Here is an 18,682-nt window from a genome sequence, read left to right as displayed (position 1 = left end):
AAAAGTTTGAAATATGAGTTTGTCAGATCAAAGAAGAAAGTGTGATTAATCACCCAGCCAAGTTTATGAAATTAGGTGTCAAAATCAGGTAAAAATGAGCAGTGTTCTCAGCTCCAGGACTGTGGGGGCGTGGCCGCTGAATGTACTGTAGCCATGCCCACTCGTGGGAGCAGTCAAGTAGCAATTCTGAAGCGACTGAAACGTGTCAGATGAGTTCAGAAAATGACATGACTAACTTTGAAACACTCTTGAGCGAGAGTGAGATGAATTAATCTCCATCTCTCTGCTCGGGGTGCAGGGGTATGCTCAGGGTGGCCTCAGCGTGTCATCGAGCCACCCTTTAAGGACCGCCCAAAAAATCCTGGACTGAGAACTGGTGAAAAACTTTTAACTTCTCACTCCACATTTCAGTAATATATCATTTAAAGTCTTTTCACTTGTTTTTTAGCAACTATTTTTAAACATTTAATGTATTTTCCTGGGAAAATTCTCACAGGCACCTGTTAGTATTTTATTTACTATCTATGGTTGATTTATATCAGAGTATCAAAAATGTGCACGTACTCATCTGGAGGTTTGACAGCTTTTTAAAAATATGTCACATACTGTGTATGTCTAATTAACTTCTATCATTTTCATGCAGTGGGGTATCTGACACTCACCGTTATCTGTGGCGATGAAGACAGCTGTGTATTTATTGTCATGGACATAAGGAGACTCACGGTCCAGTGAGGCCGAAGTGTTGACAGTTCCTCTGACTGGGTTCACACTCAGCCAGCCTGCTGGGTCTCGCAGAACAGCATACCTGAGAGAAAGTAGATAAAATAAGTAAGAAGTTGTGACCGTAAAACTATACACTATCTAAAAGTTGTCTTTATATTTTATTTTATTTTGGTCTTTTATGTCCCTGGCATCTAACTTACAGACAGCTCTGGAGAACACAACAACAGACAAGACACGCATTTAAATACTTGATATATGTTCAACAGCATATACATTTACAATGTATACACTTATACAGTGTAGAAATCCACTGAATTACATCTAAATAATGTTGTCATTTAGTGATTTCAGTCATTTAGTTTGAGTTACCTTGGAAACCCACTACTGCAAATAATTAAAACAGAGTAGGTGAGTCAAATCCAATCTAAAATTAAACTGTGGTTTAATTAGAGATGACGTATTTATGTGTGCATTTCAGGAATGTTTAAGATAATGACATCTACCTGCACCTGCACAGGTATGTGTGTTTGTGTGAGTCTCCCAATGTGAGCTGAGAAAGTGCTCTTTCTTACACTCCCCTGGACATAAAATAAGTATTTAAAAAAATAAATGTGATGATGACGTGGTGCACATTTAAGTGCAGAATTAAAGTGCAGAATTGCCCTCCTAAACATGGTGCTTCTGGTTTTGTGAAAGAAAGAAAGAAAGAAAGAAAGAAAGAAAGAAAGAAAGAAAGAAAGAAAGAAAGAAAGAAAGAAAGAAAGAAAGAAAGAAAGAAAGAAAGAAAGAAAGAAAGAAAGAAAGAAAGAAAGAAAGAAAGAAAGAAAGAAAGAAAGAAAGAAAGAAAGAAAGAAAGAAAGAAAGAAAGAAAGAAAGAAAGAAAGAAAGAAAGAAAGAAAGAAAGAAAGAAAGAAAGAAAGAAAGAAAGAAAGAAAGAAAGAAAGAAAGAAAGAAAGAAAGAAAGAAAGAAAGAAAGAAAGAAAGAAAGAAAGAAAGAAAGAAAGAAAGAAAGAAAGAAAGAAAGAAAGAAATACATTGTGTAGTTATCGATGTAATGAAAGTGCTGAAAATTGGCTCTGCCCCCTGCAGAGCTGAGGTTTGAACATGATGGAGGACCTCTCAAGAAATCTTGTGGGTGAACGGCCAAGCCTCAATCACCTTAAAAACGAGCTGAAGAGTGGATCACGACCCTGCTAATGTGGCCACTCAGCTGGCCACTGATGTCTGGTGGATGGTGATTGGAAGGGGCTTGTATCTGTGTTAATGTCACAAGTGGTTGATTTAGGAGGTCTGAGTACTTTTCCATATACATACACTAATGTGCACGTGCACACACATACTGTATCATAGCATACTTATAACGAAGCTGATACATATCGAAACATCACATACTTACGCAAAAGTCACACACAAGAAGCTAGACGAAGCTAGAAGTCTCTCACACACAGACACACAAGACAACAGACTTTCTTCACCACAAGGCCGCTCTTTGCCAAAGTGCTCAGCAGTAGACAAATTGTCTTTGAAATGGAACTCTTCAGCTAACAGAGCGCGACAAAGCCTTGGGAAATGGCTTTGCAATCAACCTCTGCTCACACCTTTCCTCTCGCGCTCTCACTCACACACACTTTCCCTGCCAGTGATACCTACTGTTAACCAACACGTACGTTTTACTGTAACAAAAGAGGCACTGCTGTGTAGTTACATGCACTAATAACAATGATACATACTGGACTGTGTATTATTAGAGTCTGTTCTCTTATGCACATCTCTTTCTCTCACTTTCATGCATATACACACTTATGCAAACACACAGAGCACTCACATGATTTATGAAGTGGGCTCCTCCAATAAAACAGAGCCAGGTTCACACGTTATTAACCTCCATATGTCTCACTCCTCCCATCACTGACTACACTATCAGACACACTCTCTGATCACTGTGTGACATACTAAATTACATTTAAGACCTATTAAATATGTACTCTATGTGTACATTATTTATTTTGTATCAGCAGGGCATCATAGATAAACAGCTGTTTTTTTCTTAAGTAACAAAAAATTGTACTCTGGATTCCCCGCTGAATCTTCCCCACAAACATCAACAGACAAGTACAAGTAAAGAAGTACAAGAGTTCCATTTAGTTAACAAATCCTCCTAACAAACCTGTAAGTGGTATTAATCTTGTCTGTCTTCACTTTAATAACCAAATGTATGACATTTAAATGTTTAAAACATCAAATGTAATCATATTAATACTGGCCTCAAACTTTGAATGCACTATGTAACACATACTGTACTGTACATTTTCTGCTCTGCTACATTTTTGAGAGTGCAAAGCAAAAATCCATTAGTGTCAACTAGGGATTGAAGTTTCCCCTGAAAGCTTCCCTTAAATGTTTTGTTTTCATCCCACGTAAACTCACAAATTCACACCCTGGGAACCTCTTTCAGAGACGTAGGTTATTGCCATAGCTGGCAGCCAAATACAAAAGAGCTACACAGACTGTTGAGCAGTAGAATATCAAGGTGTTTCTTCCAACGGTAGAAGTCTTGAATAAGTGTAATGCTTCTGTCTTCTTTACTGCAGGCTCAAAGGTAACCAGTAAATGAGTCAGATCCACTGTTCCTCCCCTCTGTGAAAACATGGGGACAGTCCATTAGAGCCCTTTAAAGGGCAAATTAGAAAGACATTAAAAAGCCATTAGGAATATTCATATCTGGTCATACGTGGTTATCTCCAAAACCAGAGAAGGCCCAAACAAATCAGTCAACAAATGAGACAGCGCACAAACACAATGATCACACATGTCCTCATTTAGCTGCAAAAACACACTCATACACTTCAAACATGCACACACAAAAGCAAGCAAAAAGTAAAACACACGAGTTAAAACAAAAGTGACCCGTGTATTCTGCTTGCACAGTAAAATAATTCTCGAGACAGTGAGGCGATTTGTCCAAATTTTTGCTTGAGTGGCGGAAAGTGCCACATCATGAGGCAAACACTGTGACCCCAATGTAAGAGGGAGCAGGCCGATATATTGCTCTTTCCACTGCACTGCAGAGCTACACCCTAAGGGGCTACTCTGAGCTGCTAAAGCTGCCATCAGAGCCTGGACAGGGGTTGTGTGCGCATGTGCATGTGTGTGTGTATAAGTGTGTATGTTTTGGTAAGGGATTGCCCTTCACTGTAAGAGGACACAGAGGAGTCTGGTTGGAGCTGGCAGGAGTCTAGTGCATCTGTCTGACTGCGAAGGTGTCTCATTAAAAGTTGTTTTTTGAAGCACGTCTTTGAGTGTTTATTAAAAATAAGTGGTATAAATAAATCATATGCTTTTAAGTTGAAAAAACTTATTCATGAAAAAAAATGCATGATCATGCTAATTTTCTTTGTTGTAGTTACTAAAAAAGCAATTTAATATGAACACCGCAAAAAAGAAAGGTGCTTCATAAAACTAAAAGGGAGTCTCAACCAATACATATCGAGGTTGTAATTAATTTATTTTGACAACTAATACAGAACTTCTTATCTGAGAGCAGTTCCACTGTCACTCTCGTGGATGTGTTTAGACAGATCTTTCTAACTCTGATCACAGCCTTGTTTTACAGTTTTCTCAGAAAACTCACAGGATCTGAGAACAGGAGGGAGAACGAGGCTTGCCGCCCACTTATAATCCAGTTACATCAGGATGCAAAATGCTGGCACAGAGTGTGTGCATCTGTGTGTGTTTTTGTGTCAATAGCAGGTGTGGGTGGGATACACAGAATACAAGAGACTTTTTTTTTTTTGTGGTACGAGCTAATTTAGGGGGAAGATAAAAAGCTGAGCGAGCGCCATAAAGAAGAGCTCTTTGCATAAATGCTGATTATTGCTCATTTGTTTTCTCTTAAGTGAGATATGTTGCTGGCACCTTTTCTAAGTAGTAGTGATATAGTGTGGTCGTTTGTGCAGATGGTCTTTTAAATGCACATCTAAAGGTTTGTTAGTGTGTTAATGTATTGTTGCTGTCCAATAAAAAACACCTATTTCATAATTTTTTACATTTTTCCTAAACCCAAATGTAGTTTTATAGTTTGAATGGCCTAAACCTTTGTAACTGGAGAACTGCAGTATGAATCATAACTCTCTATGACTGTCAGAATAAGCACTTTAAATTCTACATATTCATTGCATCAGAACAGCCATATGGGTGATTCTGAAAGTGAAAAAACGTCAATGATAAATGAGGACTTTCTCTGAACACTATAGTAAACCTGTCATAACATTATGGTGATACTTATGGCACTTATTGCTCTGTGACAGGTGTAAGATAACACGATATACTCCATGCATACTAGACACATCAGTGAGAATACACAGGATGTAGTTGTGGGTTTTTAAAATAATTTCAGACTACCCAAAACCTCAGTGTTTGACTTTCAATTATTCCTATTTTTCCCCTTCTGTTCGGGGAAAACTACACAGTTGGAATCACGCACAAACACACATGCGCTCACAGGCATGCACCAACTGTTCATAACTCAGTCGAACATCCAAAGCTACAGATCAGGTTAGAGTCCGCGTGAAACTCCCAAAGCATACGCCAGATTCATCCATTTCTCCCTTAAAGCTGAGCTTGTTTTTTCTGCCAAGCCTGTGTGGATATCCGACGGGAGGGGGGTTGATGGATATTCATGCCCTCACTTCCCTCTCCTGAATGCACATCATTAAGTTTCACAAACAGCCATAACAATCTAGAACGACTGGTCAGGTCATGCATACACTGACTTTAAGAAGTAAATTGGTTTGGGGTTATGAAACATTTCTCAACCTCAGCTTCTGGGGGAGTCAAAGAGAGATCTATGTAAACTAAAAATATATGCATGGAATATATATTTATATTACCGTTTTACTTCTACTCCTTGTATAACCTTCCTTTAATTTGACTTTTCTTTTGGGTTTACTTAAATCATCAAATGAAATTGCGTGAAAAGCATCCTTTCTTTTAGTGACAAAGTTCATTACCCACACAGTTATATCACAGTGTTGCAGGCATCACTTTATTTTCAGGGGGCTGTGAGATATTCCAAAGTATATAATGAATACAGGTAGGGGCACTGGAAAGGCTGGAAGCTAGACTACTGTTTGGCTGATTAAAATGCCCAGCAGTGAGCAGGAGATAGTGATGCATAATGAGACAAAGATCAGTGTCAAACAACACCGCTGCAACATATGATTCCCAGGTGTTTTCTACAAGGCTTCAAAGCATAATGATTCAAACTGTCTGAAGGGAAAAAGGAAATGCATCCGATTAGAATATATAAATGAAGTAAGTGCATGTATATAAAGAGAGGGGAATGGTCACACACCTCTGCTCTGCCTGGTCACTTGATAAGCTGACCACTCCTATGAAATTTTATTAAGTGAATTCAAATTACACAAACTGTATTTTCTCTCACTTACACTCCTCTTTACAGATACACCCCCCCCAGCACCTCACAAGAGCTTAGTCTTGCTATTTTAAGTGTCAATGTTCCCCATTTTCAGTTTTCTGCAGTGCACTGCAACTTAGACAAGTGTACACTCATAAACTTGGATGGCAATGACAGCATATTACAAGAAAATCTATTATGCATTTCTCGCACTACCCCCTTTTTCTCCCCCCGTTTCTCTGACTTTCTCTCTTATTCTCTCTGTCCTCACTTCTCTGTTGGCTCTTACTTTATCTTGCTGTCTTTATCGGTCTCTCTATCACTTTTTTTTTCTCTCTCTCCTGCCAGCAAGATCTTCCAGTGATTGGAGTCTAACTTACTGAGAGAAAGGAGATGGCACAGAGCCAATGCTAATAGTGTGTTTCTATCTTAGAGCTGCTGAGTGTGTGTGAGCAATAGATATGAGGACATCAATCAAGAGATGCGCAGTAAAAGTACATGGGTTGTGCCGACTTGTGTTTGGCCGTAACAACTGTACACTTCATCCAAATTCACGACTAGTAAAGCAAGAAGAGGGGGGGAAAAAAGAGGGACAGGGCAGAGTAGGGGGAGAGCGAGATAAGGAGTGGGATCGAGGATGGAGATAAGACCGGGACGCATGAGACTGGAACTGTGAATAAGTGTGTAATGAAAATGAATTCCTTACCCTCTCTATCACTGACTCTTCCCCATCTCCCATCTCGGCTTTACTTCTCCTCTGAGATGCAAGTCAGAGTTCAGTTTTGCAAACCTGCAGCCACCCCACACCCACAAAGCTTAAAGCCAGAATTGACCCATTATCCAAAAACTTTAAATCAAGTGACCTGAGCTGTCTTGTATTTAAACAAACTCAGTGTTCCTAAGAAAAAAGCTAAAAAAAGCTATAAAAATGTCACTGTACGGTACCTGCTCAGACGCAAACAGCAAAGTTTGTGATTAGTTGATGAACAAAGTGGAGCAATTAGTAGCTAAAAAGAAGGATATTTTTCTGCTGATGTTGCTTGATATCTGTCGTAAATAGTCTCAGTAATGAAAATCAGTTATTGAGGGTTTACATATTCTTTGTCATGGCAAGAAGATTTAACAGTATTTGTTTTGTCCTTTTCTGCACACAGTGGTCCAAGTTTACTTTGTACTTTAAGCAAATCTCCAAACCCCGTATGGAGACTGAAGTGACCAGACAAGTGCTGTGTGTGTTTTTACTGTTCTGTTGATTTCACCTGCAGATGCAATATGGCAAAAAAACAAATTGCACGAATAAACTCTGTGGAATATTAAAAATGATTTTATTGTTTTTATTATTTTCAGAGACAGAAAGCAGAGAGAGGGTTGAGCTTTGAAGTGGTTGTGCTTGAAAAATAAAGAACTCCTTTGGGGTCGCCTACAAAGACCTCGGTCAGCCGCTTTAGGCTGGATTTCTGCTTTAACCTGAGCTGAGCTGCCCAGTTTTAGCCAGCCACTGCTGCAGGCCATGTGAACAAATTACCCACGTCACACCTGTTCATATATCTGCTCTGTATCAGCACAGTGCAGCAGGTCTATACAGGGGAAATAAATGTGACAGCACAAGACAGGGGAAAAGCAAACGCTGGCGCATGTCACATCAATCATCTTTCAGAGAGATTCAGTCAAGGTTTGTCTCGGTGTGCATGCCAGTAAAACTTGGAAAAAAGGTGTAAATGAAGGTATGCAAATGTACAGTGCTGTATGTGCATACAGTATGCGTGATTATGGTAAGGCTGAGGAGTTCACCTGGCAATCATGGAAAAGTGTCGCAGCATGTTTTCACAAGAAAAGCAACAGGCACACCAGAAGCATCAACTAAAACTGTGAGTACACACAAAGACAGAATTATGCATACACACTGTTTTCAGATCAGAACAGCTGTCATCATGCATGACAGGCTGTGGCTATTTTTAACACCCGTACAACTAAACTAACAACCACATGAACCTGTAAACCATCATCACGGTAATATCAAAATTATCATTATTAAATGTCAGAGGGATGATCAATGATTAATCTACAGAGCTCATAATAAAACAGACTTTACAAAGTGCTTCATTATTCAGGTTCAAATGAAAAGATCATTAACAGGGAGACGATGGCTCGTGTGTAAAGAAAAAATAATGACAAAATTCATCACTCAGTTTAAATTTAATTTAAAATTAAGTTTGCCTCGCCTCTGAATAACATTTTACCAAAGGGTGTGAAGACTGCAGAAATAACATTATAAATACTGTTTTACTAATGTTACAGCTCTCATCGATCTTACACAGTACATCACGCTCACATTTATCTCTTAAAAAACGTGTGGGCAAAGGTGAACACATGATTTTTCTGTGTGCACGTTTATACATTTGGACTGGCAGTGTTATATGTTTTGAGGTAAAGGACAGAAAGGTGAAAAACCGAGAAAGAGACTCAATTGTCCTGTCTGAATGTTACAAAAGTTATTTATGTATTTATTTATATTCTTTTCACTTCGATGTTGTCCTTGCAAGGCTCCATGGGTGGTAGCACCAGAGAGGACAATCTCTTTGCTCTGCCTGTCTACCGTTACTGATCCAGTGTCCCATCTTGGTTGAATCAAACCCAACAAAAAGTGTGACTGAATATGGACTCGACGTTTGATTTACCTTTTACACAAACTCAAAAAGACCTCAAAGGCTCTCTTTGCTCGTTTAAGCCTGTTGACTATTGTTTGCTGTTTGCCAGGTAAAGTCTAGAGGAGACTTTCTGCCAACTCCACTCACTGACTGCAGACGCGCCACTGAGTACACTGAACAAAGACCCACTGTGTCGACTAAACAGCAACAGTGGAGTGAGTGCAGAGGGACGGCGGGCTGAAAATCAAAGATGAAAATGAAAGGTTTGCATTGTCAATATTTGGCAGGGGTATGCAAGAACACCCCCTTGTCACATGAATGCACAACAGAGATGCACACCACACGGCAGTGTACAAGTGTGTATCTGCACATACACACTGAGTGGCTCCAGCGTGTCCTCCTCAATGAGTGTAACATAATTTTCATAAATTAGTAAGCTTGAGTAACACAGCGCAGAACAAAAAAGTTATTATCATAATAAGGTGCAAAATAGCACCTCTTTGCATCAGTTGAAAACCATAACCCTGTAATTAACAGGAAGAAAAGCAATTTACTCCTGCTCCACAGCATCCCTCTTTCCCTGTTCCTCTTGGCATCTTTTAGGATTGTTTTAATTATTTCCTGGCAAACTGACTGTATGACTAAAGCCTTGCCCTGCCCCCACTCTTCATCTCTGTCTCCCCCCCACATACACACACACACACACACTCACTCACTCTTTCCTCCTGCACCACATTTGGCATGACTTTACTCAGCTGCAAGAAATGAGAAATAAATCCAGACATCTGATTAGCCTGTAATCAGCCCCTTCACATCCCAGAAGGACAGAGAAACGAGAGAGAGAGAGAGAGAGAGAGAGAGAGAGAGAGAGAGAGGGGAAAACGGAGGAGACTGTATGACTCAGCCTGTTTCACTCTGCGGGGTGACATTAAAATGAAAAACCTGCAAAGCATATCCTTGAAACTTTGTCTAAGACAGCCCATCTTCTGCCTTTAGATGATGCAATGCAGCCTAAAACAGTGGCTACGTAGCCCTGTCCTGTAGTATGTGGTGGTTTGGTAGAAGTTTAAAGTATGCAGAGTATTGAGATAACTTAACACTCTTAAGCAGGACAGCCCTGAAAATAATAAGTTGGTAATAAAACCATGTTAAGTGATTATTATTGAGATTCACATCCCCCCCCCCTTCCAGCCACTTAATTAAAATGATATTAAGGCTATATTTACGGGTAAATTTGGTTTCTGGATGCTGATTGACAAAAGGACATGATTTGGGAACTGTTTTGAAATTATAACTGCCATCGTTTCAACTGTTTGACACTTCATTTGCTCAGACTGATGTCTGTGCTACAGACTTAACATCTGAAGTGCTCTACCAGTCCTCCTGCTTGTTTTAATGTCAGACCTAACTGGGGATTCACACAGGGGACATAAGCACCGCGGAACAGCTGCGCCATGGTTTGGCTCTGTCCTCTGCCCGGCGTCAATTCAGACTGGGCGCATGACGGCAGCATAGCGAACCAGCCGTATTCACACAAGATCACATAAAAATCCTGAACGTACGCAGGACCCCACTATAAACTATGTATAAAGTAAACAGCAAACAGCTGACTTTGCTTCTCCGATGTGGAAGAGATTATAAAAAGGATCTGTTGTGTCATAAATTATTATGTGTTGTTCCACTTCAACAATTAGTCTGTCATCGTTCATGTTGAGACCCTTTGATCGATTGACTGCTGACCTGGTGCTACCGGTTATGACGTAACGTTGACGTGAAGTTGTGATAGGCTACATGAACTGCGTATTGTGTTTTATTTTGAAAGGGGGCGGAAGTGTTACGTTAATTATGTTAATTCTGTGTCAGATTTTCTGTCTGGTGCAATCTGCTTGCAACAGTGCAATGGCTTGCGTCAAAAATAGAAGTGCTACGGAATGATAGTGCCGCAGCGCGAAGAGTCGCTCCTGGGACGCTGCTGAGACGTTCTGCGGCGTGCCCGGTGTGAATGGTTTGATTGATTAGACTGGCAGTGATCAGCTCTGGTGACCGCGGCTCTCACGTCCCTGGTGTGAATAAGGCTTAAGCCATGTCATAGAGAAGAGGTTTTAACTCATGGGTGTATTTCACCAACCTATAAAAGGTGCACACAAAAATCTTTGTTTAATTTTTAAAGTGTGGTAACAACCGTTGATATTTAAAGCTATTACATGTGATATAATGTCAGGAATGGGAGCCCTATCTAGTTTACAGCCAGAGGCATCATAGTGAGAGGAAAATTTGACCACTCAGGGCCACGCAGTCTAATCAAAGCATTCTCTTATCTCCCTCACCCAAGACTGGAATGTTTGTTTCTTGAGTAATTACTACATATGTATTTATTATTACATGTTTATGCAGAATTAAAAAGTTCCAATAACTACACAGAGCTGAAAGCCAAGCCAGAAACTGTGCAGCCCATTATAACACTTTCCAGAGAGTCCACTAAACAGTTAAAGCTACAGAGCAGCCAGCTGGGGTGAGCCAAATGCAAATTCCTTTGTCCTTTGTTTTTATCTGTAATCTGCACTTGAAAAGTAGTTATTTTGATTGCCTCTTATTAATTTAGTTTGTTATCGTATGAAAGTTAAAGGCTGTGGCTGAAGCCACTTACAATGGAGATAAAAAGAAGAAAAAAAGAAAAGTTATCTCTGCTCAAAAGGAACCTAGCTAAGCAAAGCAGCCAAGAAACTGTCATCTTATTTAACTCTAGTTGAGTTTACATAATCTGGTGTGATTGAATGTATTCCATAAACAAACTTATTCAAAAGGACAACATTAATCTTAGGACAATCTTAATCAGTGGCCAGCACTGCAGTGTGGACTGTGTGGACTTTCCATGTTCTCCCTGTGTCTATGTGGGTTCTCTTCAGCTTCTTCCCACAGTCCAAAGACATGCAGGTTAGATGATGACTCTAAATATCCCATAGCTGTGAATGTGAGCATGAATGGTTGTCTCTATGTGTCAGCCTTCCTGTGATGAACTGACGACATGTCCAGGGTGTACACCGCCTTTATTGGCTCCAGCCTCCCACAACCCTGATAACGTTAAGCAGTTATGGAAAATGGATGGATGGATATTGTTTTGCAGCCTGGTAGAAGATTTATCTCAAAACGTGAGTTATCATGTGGCCATGTCAGATTCAATGGTCAGGGTAAAAGGAGGAAGAAGAAAAGAGAAAGAAATGCTACAAACTACAATCTAATGTAATCCGTCATGAGCACACATACAGCCATGAGAATGGTGGTCATGTGTAGATTTGCATAAAGCTGAGCTGTTATTATATGAAGTATTGGGTATATACAGTAAGTGTTGCATATGTATTCTTGTTGACTTTTAATGGTTTAGCCTCGAAACAAAAGGGCTAATTTTCAATGTTAGAATGTTAGAAAGGGAGGTAGGGGGAGAAAGTGAGCGAGACAGAGTGGTTTCAGGCAAAATCCATTTAGTTGTACGCCACTTCTTTGTGGCAAACCTCTGCCAAACAAATGTCCCGAAGCCAGCAGCTCTGCTGTTGTGTGCTCATGGCCACTTTGAACTTTGGGCTAACTTTTGGAATTAGTTAGCAAAAGTTCAGTAAGACTATTATTGATTTCTTCTTTACTTTACTTTCCCGTTTCATCCCCATTACCTTGTACTTGTGCACTTTGAAGCAACCAGAATATTTAACTTGCCCAGCATATCCAGGCTGGACACATTTGCACGTCAGTCTCATCCAATCAAATTTTCATTAATGACAATCTTCTTGTATTATTAAAAAGTCCTTGCTGGCTCCATCCCAACATTACATCCTCTCCATTGTGCTGTCTCGCTGTTCTTTCTCTCATGACCTGCTGTCCGTCTTCTCCTGTTGTTTATCCTTTGCAGACAGGGACAATATCAGGCAGATCTGAAGGTGATCACGCTGTCTGACCCCTCACAGGTCAGCCTTTGTAGCATTCGACACCTCTCTCCTTGCACACCTCACAGTCTATCTGTCCATCTGTTGATCTGTCTCACTCTCCCTTTCCTCAGCTCCTCAAAGCTACCTGCCAGTTTTCATGGCTGACATTCCAGCTCCCCATCCCTCTTCTTTTAAGTTCCAACTCTTTTAACTTGAATATGACCAGAGTGAGAAGCAAAAGTAGACAGGAAGCTGCTGAATAATGTATGACCCAACAGTTTGAGATTCTTTCTATTTCCAAAAGCAGAAAGAAAAATAACTTAAATCAATTTTGTAAAAGAAGTCGTAGTCCATAGGTGGCTTAGGACCTGTGAGCGATGGCGAAACTGGGACTACAATGTGAAAACCTCTAGAAACACAATTGACTTTGTTTTTCTCCTCCAGACTCTATCTAACTGTTGTTCAAAGTATTCTGTTTCATCTGTCTACAGCTTCTTCATGCAGCGAAAAATCTTTGGAAATGTCTGGTTTCATTTCTACCTGTTGTCTGGCTTCAGTGGAGAAAAGCTGCAAATATTTACTCTGATCACTTAAGAGAGAGGGGAAAAAAACACTAGCCACACAAGCACAAGACCAAAAAAGAAATACCAAATAAAAAATGTACAATTTTCCTGTCTTACCAATGTTATAATCATCTCTGCAGATCCTTTATGATTCACTGTGTTCAAACTACGGCCATGTGTGCAGTTAACGTCTCTTACTTTCTGTTGAAAACACAGTCTTCTTTTCCCATCAAGCACCAATTACCTCAATTTAAATAGTTATTCGACAACCGATGAGAGTTCTGTCACTGGAAATGAGACTTAATTCAATTAGTCAAACTTTCTTAATGACACTTTAGATTATTTGCTTCCCTCTTCATAGCCAACCAGATTGGCACCGAAACAGCATGAAGAATCAAGTTTAAGATCCGGGAAAATATCAGAGTAAACTTTCTGGGCAAACTTTCTTCCAAATTTCAGCATATAAATCTTCCCTTAAGTGCTATATATTTCCTCAATGTCAAGCACCCATGCATCAAGCACAAAACACTTCTGTAGTAAAAGGTTTACCACAGACAAACTTTTGTCAAGAGCCAAGTCCAGCTCTCTCCGTCTCCCATCCACGCTGTCTGATTTTTACTCGCCACTCTCATAAAGCCATTCTGCTCAACCAAAGCCCCAAACCAGTCAAGAGGGCTAGAAAACTTATTCGGCATAAACATGAGATAAATCCCCCCCCAGAGCCTAATAGTTTGGCCTAAATACTGTACAGGATTAAAGCATGACTCACTTGCTATTTGTAATTATGTAACTTGTCCATTTATGAGGGAGAATTAGGGTGTATGGAATATCTCAGGTCAGTGTGAGTGATGTTGCTGCACATAGTGATGCATGAGGAAATTGCTTTGTTGTTTTTAATCACTCCTTTCACCACTGTGCCAAATAAGGTTAATTGCAAATCATAAGTGATTTTGCCCCGGGAACTGTTTCAATTAATTGATAATTTAACATAAAAAGACCTATCTATTAATAGTTGATTGTGTGTTTCATGTAAACAGTGGAAGTTTTTTTTATCATTAGTAGATTTAATTACATCATCTTTGGCTTCACATTGTCGCCGTTATGAAATGAGAGATGACAACAAGCTCACTGGTGACTGCATCAGAGTCTGGGCCACTTCAAAGTGTTTGTGGTCAAAGTATAACAGATTTCAGTTATTTATTAAGTAATAATAATAATTAACCAAGTAATGGTACGCTCTTGCAGACAAATAACCTAATTCTCAACAGCAGGATAAAAGAAAAGGTGAAACAACGCTGTTTAATAACCTGGATAATGAGATAACCCAGATTACCCCTGCTGGGTTTTGCATAGCTGTGAGCCAGAAACCGGGCTAATGAGAGGCTTCATAGCACAGCCTGTTTCTACACTCACTACAGCTTTTGAAGCATAATCCCGCTGTCTTCAACTTCAAGTGGAATCAATAGTCCTTATTAATTCTCCTAATTTTTAGTGATTAGACCTCCAATTAACATTTTCATTAATGTTCATAGAGGTAGTAAATAGTCTTGCAACTTGATCTTAATTCTGTCGTTCTGTGTAAAACGTGTGAGGATTGAAACTGCAGCTAAACAGTGTTTCAATATGGACAAATGAAAATGTATCATTCTGACCTTGCCAAGGACATTTTGTTTCTTCCATCTTTTTCTTCATTAACGTGTGCAGCAAAAATTGCATGCACAAGCTTAAATGACCTTTTAGCACCTGTACAAGGTGGAGGTCTAAGGATTTGAATTTGAAGCTAAGATGCAGGACCGATAGTAAATTTGTTCCCGCTGCCATTGGCCTTTCAAATAACTTAATGTGATCCTTGTGTTGTATTTGTTGCAGATGTTTGTTTGTTGTTGTCTGATGGTTATGTGGTTGTGTAATTACTACTGGCTGCACAACAAATTACCCTTCAGGGATAATAAAGATATCCTTGATACTTGATATAAAACAGTTGACTGACCTACAGCTAGTGGACCATAGCAACTGAAGAGCAAAATCACATAAGCTGCGTGTTTAGATTTAAATAGGTAAAAACTTTATTCACATGTGCAAACGACATGGTTCATTATTTCTCTCTTGTTTTCCATCTCCTGTGTCCCATGTGCCTTGATATTCACTAAGCCCTTCAAGTTATATTTGTTACAAGTTATCATTGTGTTTTACTCAGAAATATGTTACACTACAGAAGACGAAGAAGGTCTAATTTATTGTTTTTTTTAAACATCCCATCTTAACTGACACTATATCTGTATGAGCTGCTAATAAGCACCACATTTTTTGCACCACATGATTTTCCGGTGGAATAAATAAAACCACTTCTTGTACTTTGAAATATTAGCTAAAATGCCAGCTGCATGAATTTAGCTGAAGTGCCATAGAAAATATGTTATTACCCATCTCCCATTGGAATTTTTAATCCAGCCTGAATAGCACCTGAGTCTGCTTTTGGGTCGAACTGTGGTCCAGAAATGTCACACATGGCAGATTTGCACAGGTTTAAGAACACGGATGGCCGCTGCAATTATTATAATTCACAGAGGACCCAAGGCAACAATAGTCCTGTGCAAATAGGGCTTAGCTGCTCAATGCAGTGCAAATTTTTCATAAAATTAGTTGCTTAAACACATTAACACAACACCTGGTAACTTTGTGTCCCATTGTTTCTCCACATGCTGTTTCTTGTCAAAAAGTGCTCAGACCAGACTGTAGGCATGGGTAGACATGTTGATGTGCATTATTTTTCCTAATGTTAACATATTGGTCCATAAGTTATATAGTGAAATAATTAATATAGTCCTCACAAATATAGACATGCATACATGTGTACTGAGCACTGTGTGCTACTGACTGACCAGTGAGTCACACCGATTGTGTTCCATGTCAAATGCATTTGACTTGCGGATCTCAGGGGGCAGATACAGACACACACAAATACCACACACACACACACACACACACACACACACACACACATGACTGCACAGTTATGCAGAGATAGACAAGGAAGGATGTCTCCTCTTTTATTCTATTTCATTCTGTGCATGCTCGCTCCCTATTCTCACTTCTGCAAACAGTCTTTCACAATGTCCTCAACCTGTCTTCAGGTCACAGGTTTGACGTTTCAAAGTCACTGTTACTGGCAAAATGTCAGAAGATAAAATGGTAAACAGGCACCATGAAATAAATAGAGACACATGCTGAAGATCTGCCAGCAGGAGAGCATAAAGTTAGAAATATTCAGATCTAGAGAAAGGATCAGTCAAAGATGCAAAGAAGGTGTTAAAAACGCAGTCTTCTATGGCTATATATGGACGAAACAGCACAAAAATCTTTGGAGAAAGCTTGTAAGTAAATCCAAATATCAAATAATATCCATATAAGTGAGAAACATAAAGATGACAAACTATTTAACCTCTACCTGAACCTGAATGACTCATATAGAAACAAGAACAACACTGAAACTTGCATCAGTGGGATATGTTTGTTAAGTGTTAAATGCATTACTGAGGACCAAGCTACTGAAGGACGAGCAGAGGCATTCAAGACTGACTGTAGGATGAAGAAAAATAAATTGTTTTTCAAAGTCTTTATATTTAATTTGGTGAAAATCTTTCTTGCTGAGGCTCCCATCACTCCTGAATAGTCTGATGCATGAAATCAGTATTCACATAAAACTAGTATTTTGGCTTTTATCTTTTTATATACAAGTCTCTATAATTTAAGTGATATTAACTGACTATTTCAGTTACATTAATTTAGAATGGAGCTAGAGCGTACTGGTACTACTGATCTCAGATCGCAAAGCCTACACATTTTTTAGCTTGCAGTTTTGTGGCTCAAAGAATAGCAATGCCAGTCTGTCTGTCCACCATTTTAGTGTGACATACTACGTCTACAGCTACTGTTATGATCATGGTGGTCCAATACATTGAAATTTTATGACTCTGAGCTTATCAGTTCATTTATAGATGCCATGATGTTTTCTATTATGATTAATTATTATGACAGCAAACTCAGGCCTCCGCGCTGCTCATACAGCTCATAAAGTGTGGCGATAACAACAGTCTATATATATATATATATATATATATATAGAGAAACAGTAATATTTTAAAACATCTTCCAATGCAACATGGACCTAAATCCCACAACTGTTATATATTTGGCACTCTTGTGCAACTGCTTCACAACCTAACAGCACATCCATTACTGAGGGTAAATATTTTCTGTAATAGATAGATAGAATGTATAATGTTATAATAACATTAACCACACACAGGCAGGCTCAGTATTTTTTTTTTCTTTGACTAAGAAAGCCTAAATAAATGAGTTCCTTGTGGATCTTAGGGCTAAATCCCACTTTAAGTCCTGACTACCAACAACTACTGGATGGACTGACATTAAATTTGATACACGCATTAATGTTCCCCTGTAATAATGTAAACCCTTAACTTACACGTTGAACCATACTTGGGAACATTATAGTTGTTTAACATCAACACTTTATTATCATCATTGTGCGCATGCTAGCATACACACAATGCACAGAAGGCTTTTTTTTTTAACACTTTCATTGTTTTGTTTTGTTTTCATTTTAAATCAATGTGTGACCACTGACTATTGTTAATACAACTCTCAAGGTTAAATAAATAAAGACAAAGACATTAACTAACAAAATACAAATCTGACCGTGGCAGTCATAGAATTAATGTTAATAGATTTAAAGTGAGCTTGTGACCTAAGGCAGTGTTCAGTGGAGCATGTTTCTTAATCTTTGTTATAAAAACAAGAGTAGCCTCCCGGTATTACTGAACAAAATTTGTATTCAAAGATCAGTTTGTGATCTCAGACATTTTGAAATTTATACAATCACCTGTGACCTGACTTGTGATCTCAGTCCACCACTGATGAAAGCTTTATGGGCATAGCTCCTGACTCCTACACATCATCACATTCAGTGGAACAACTCCACGTTATGTAGCATTTGATACCGACACATTTTACAGCTCATAAATTGGCATCAATAATTTCAAGCAGTTAAGTCACGATCTGGTGAGTTTTATTTCCCTGATTCATTATTATCCCCATGTGTTTACTTAACACTATTTTTACATGATATATAACTGCATGGGAGCATTAAAAGCGTGATCTGAATTAAGTATAAATTAGGCCCGAAAGCCAATAAATGCAATGATGAGCTTTCCATCTTGTAAAAGGAAGTGCAGCATGCCATGGGGCTCCTTCTGGCAGTAAGAGGAATAATTTTTATTGTAGCACATAGTGAAACTAATAGCCTTCCTGTTATGATGATGGTAATATTTGAGGGAGGACTTTTTCTGTTACAGAGTAAAAGTTAATGAGCTGCCCACTCTGACTTTTCAGTGG

The 18,682-nt window shown here is 39.1% G+C and overlaps 1 protein-coding gene across 1 annotated transcript in view; it reads right to left on the bottom strand.

The window, feature by feature from the left end:
* Nucleotides 1–18,682, bottom strand: part of cdh13 (cadherin 13, H-cadherin (heart)) — a 294,086-nt gene that overhangs the window by 37,516 nt on the left and 237,888 nt on the right. Inside the window, exon 12 of the mRNA XM_027272988.1 lies at nt 663–805. Within this exon, the coding sequence (XP_027128789.1) occupies nt 663–805 (143 nt within the window). The remainder of the gene's footprint in view (nt 1–662; nt 806–18,682) is intronic.

This window comes from Larimichthys crocea, chromosome XXI (genome assembly GCF_000972845.2).
Source record: "Larimichthys crocea isolate SSNF chromosome XXI, L_crocea_2.0, whole genome shotgun sequence".
Taxonomy (NCBI): Eukaryota; Metazoa; Chordata; class Actinopteri; family Sciaenidae; genus Larimichthys; species Larimichthys crocea.
The sequence above is the reverse complement of the archived record's forward strand: the minus strand, read 5'-3'. Positions and strand labels throughout refer to the sequence as shown.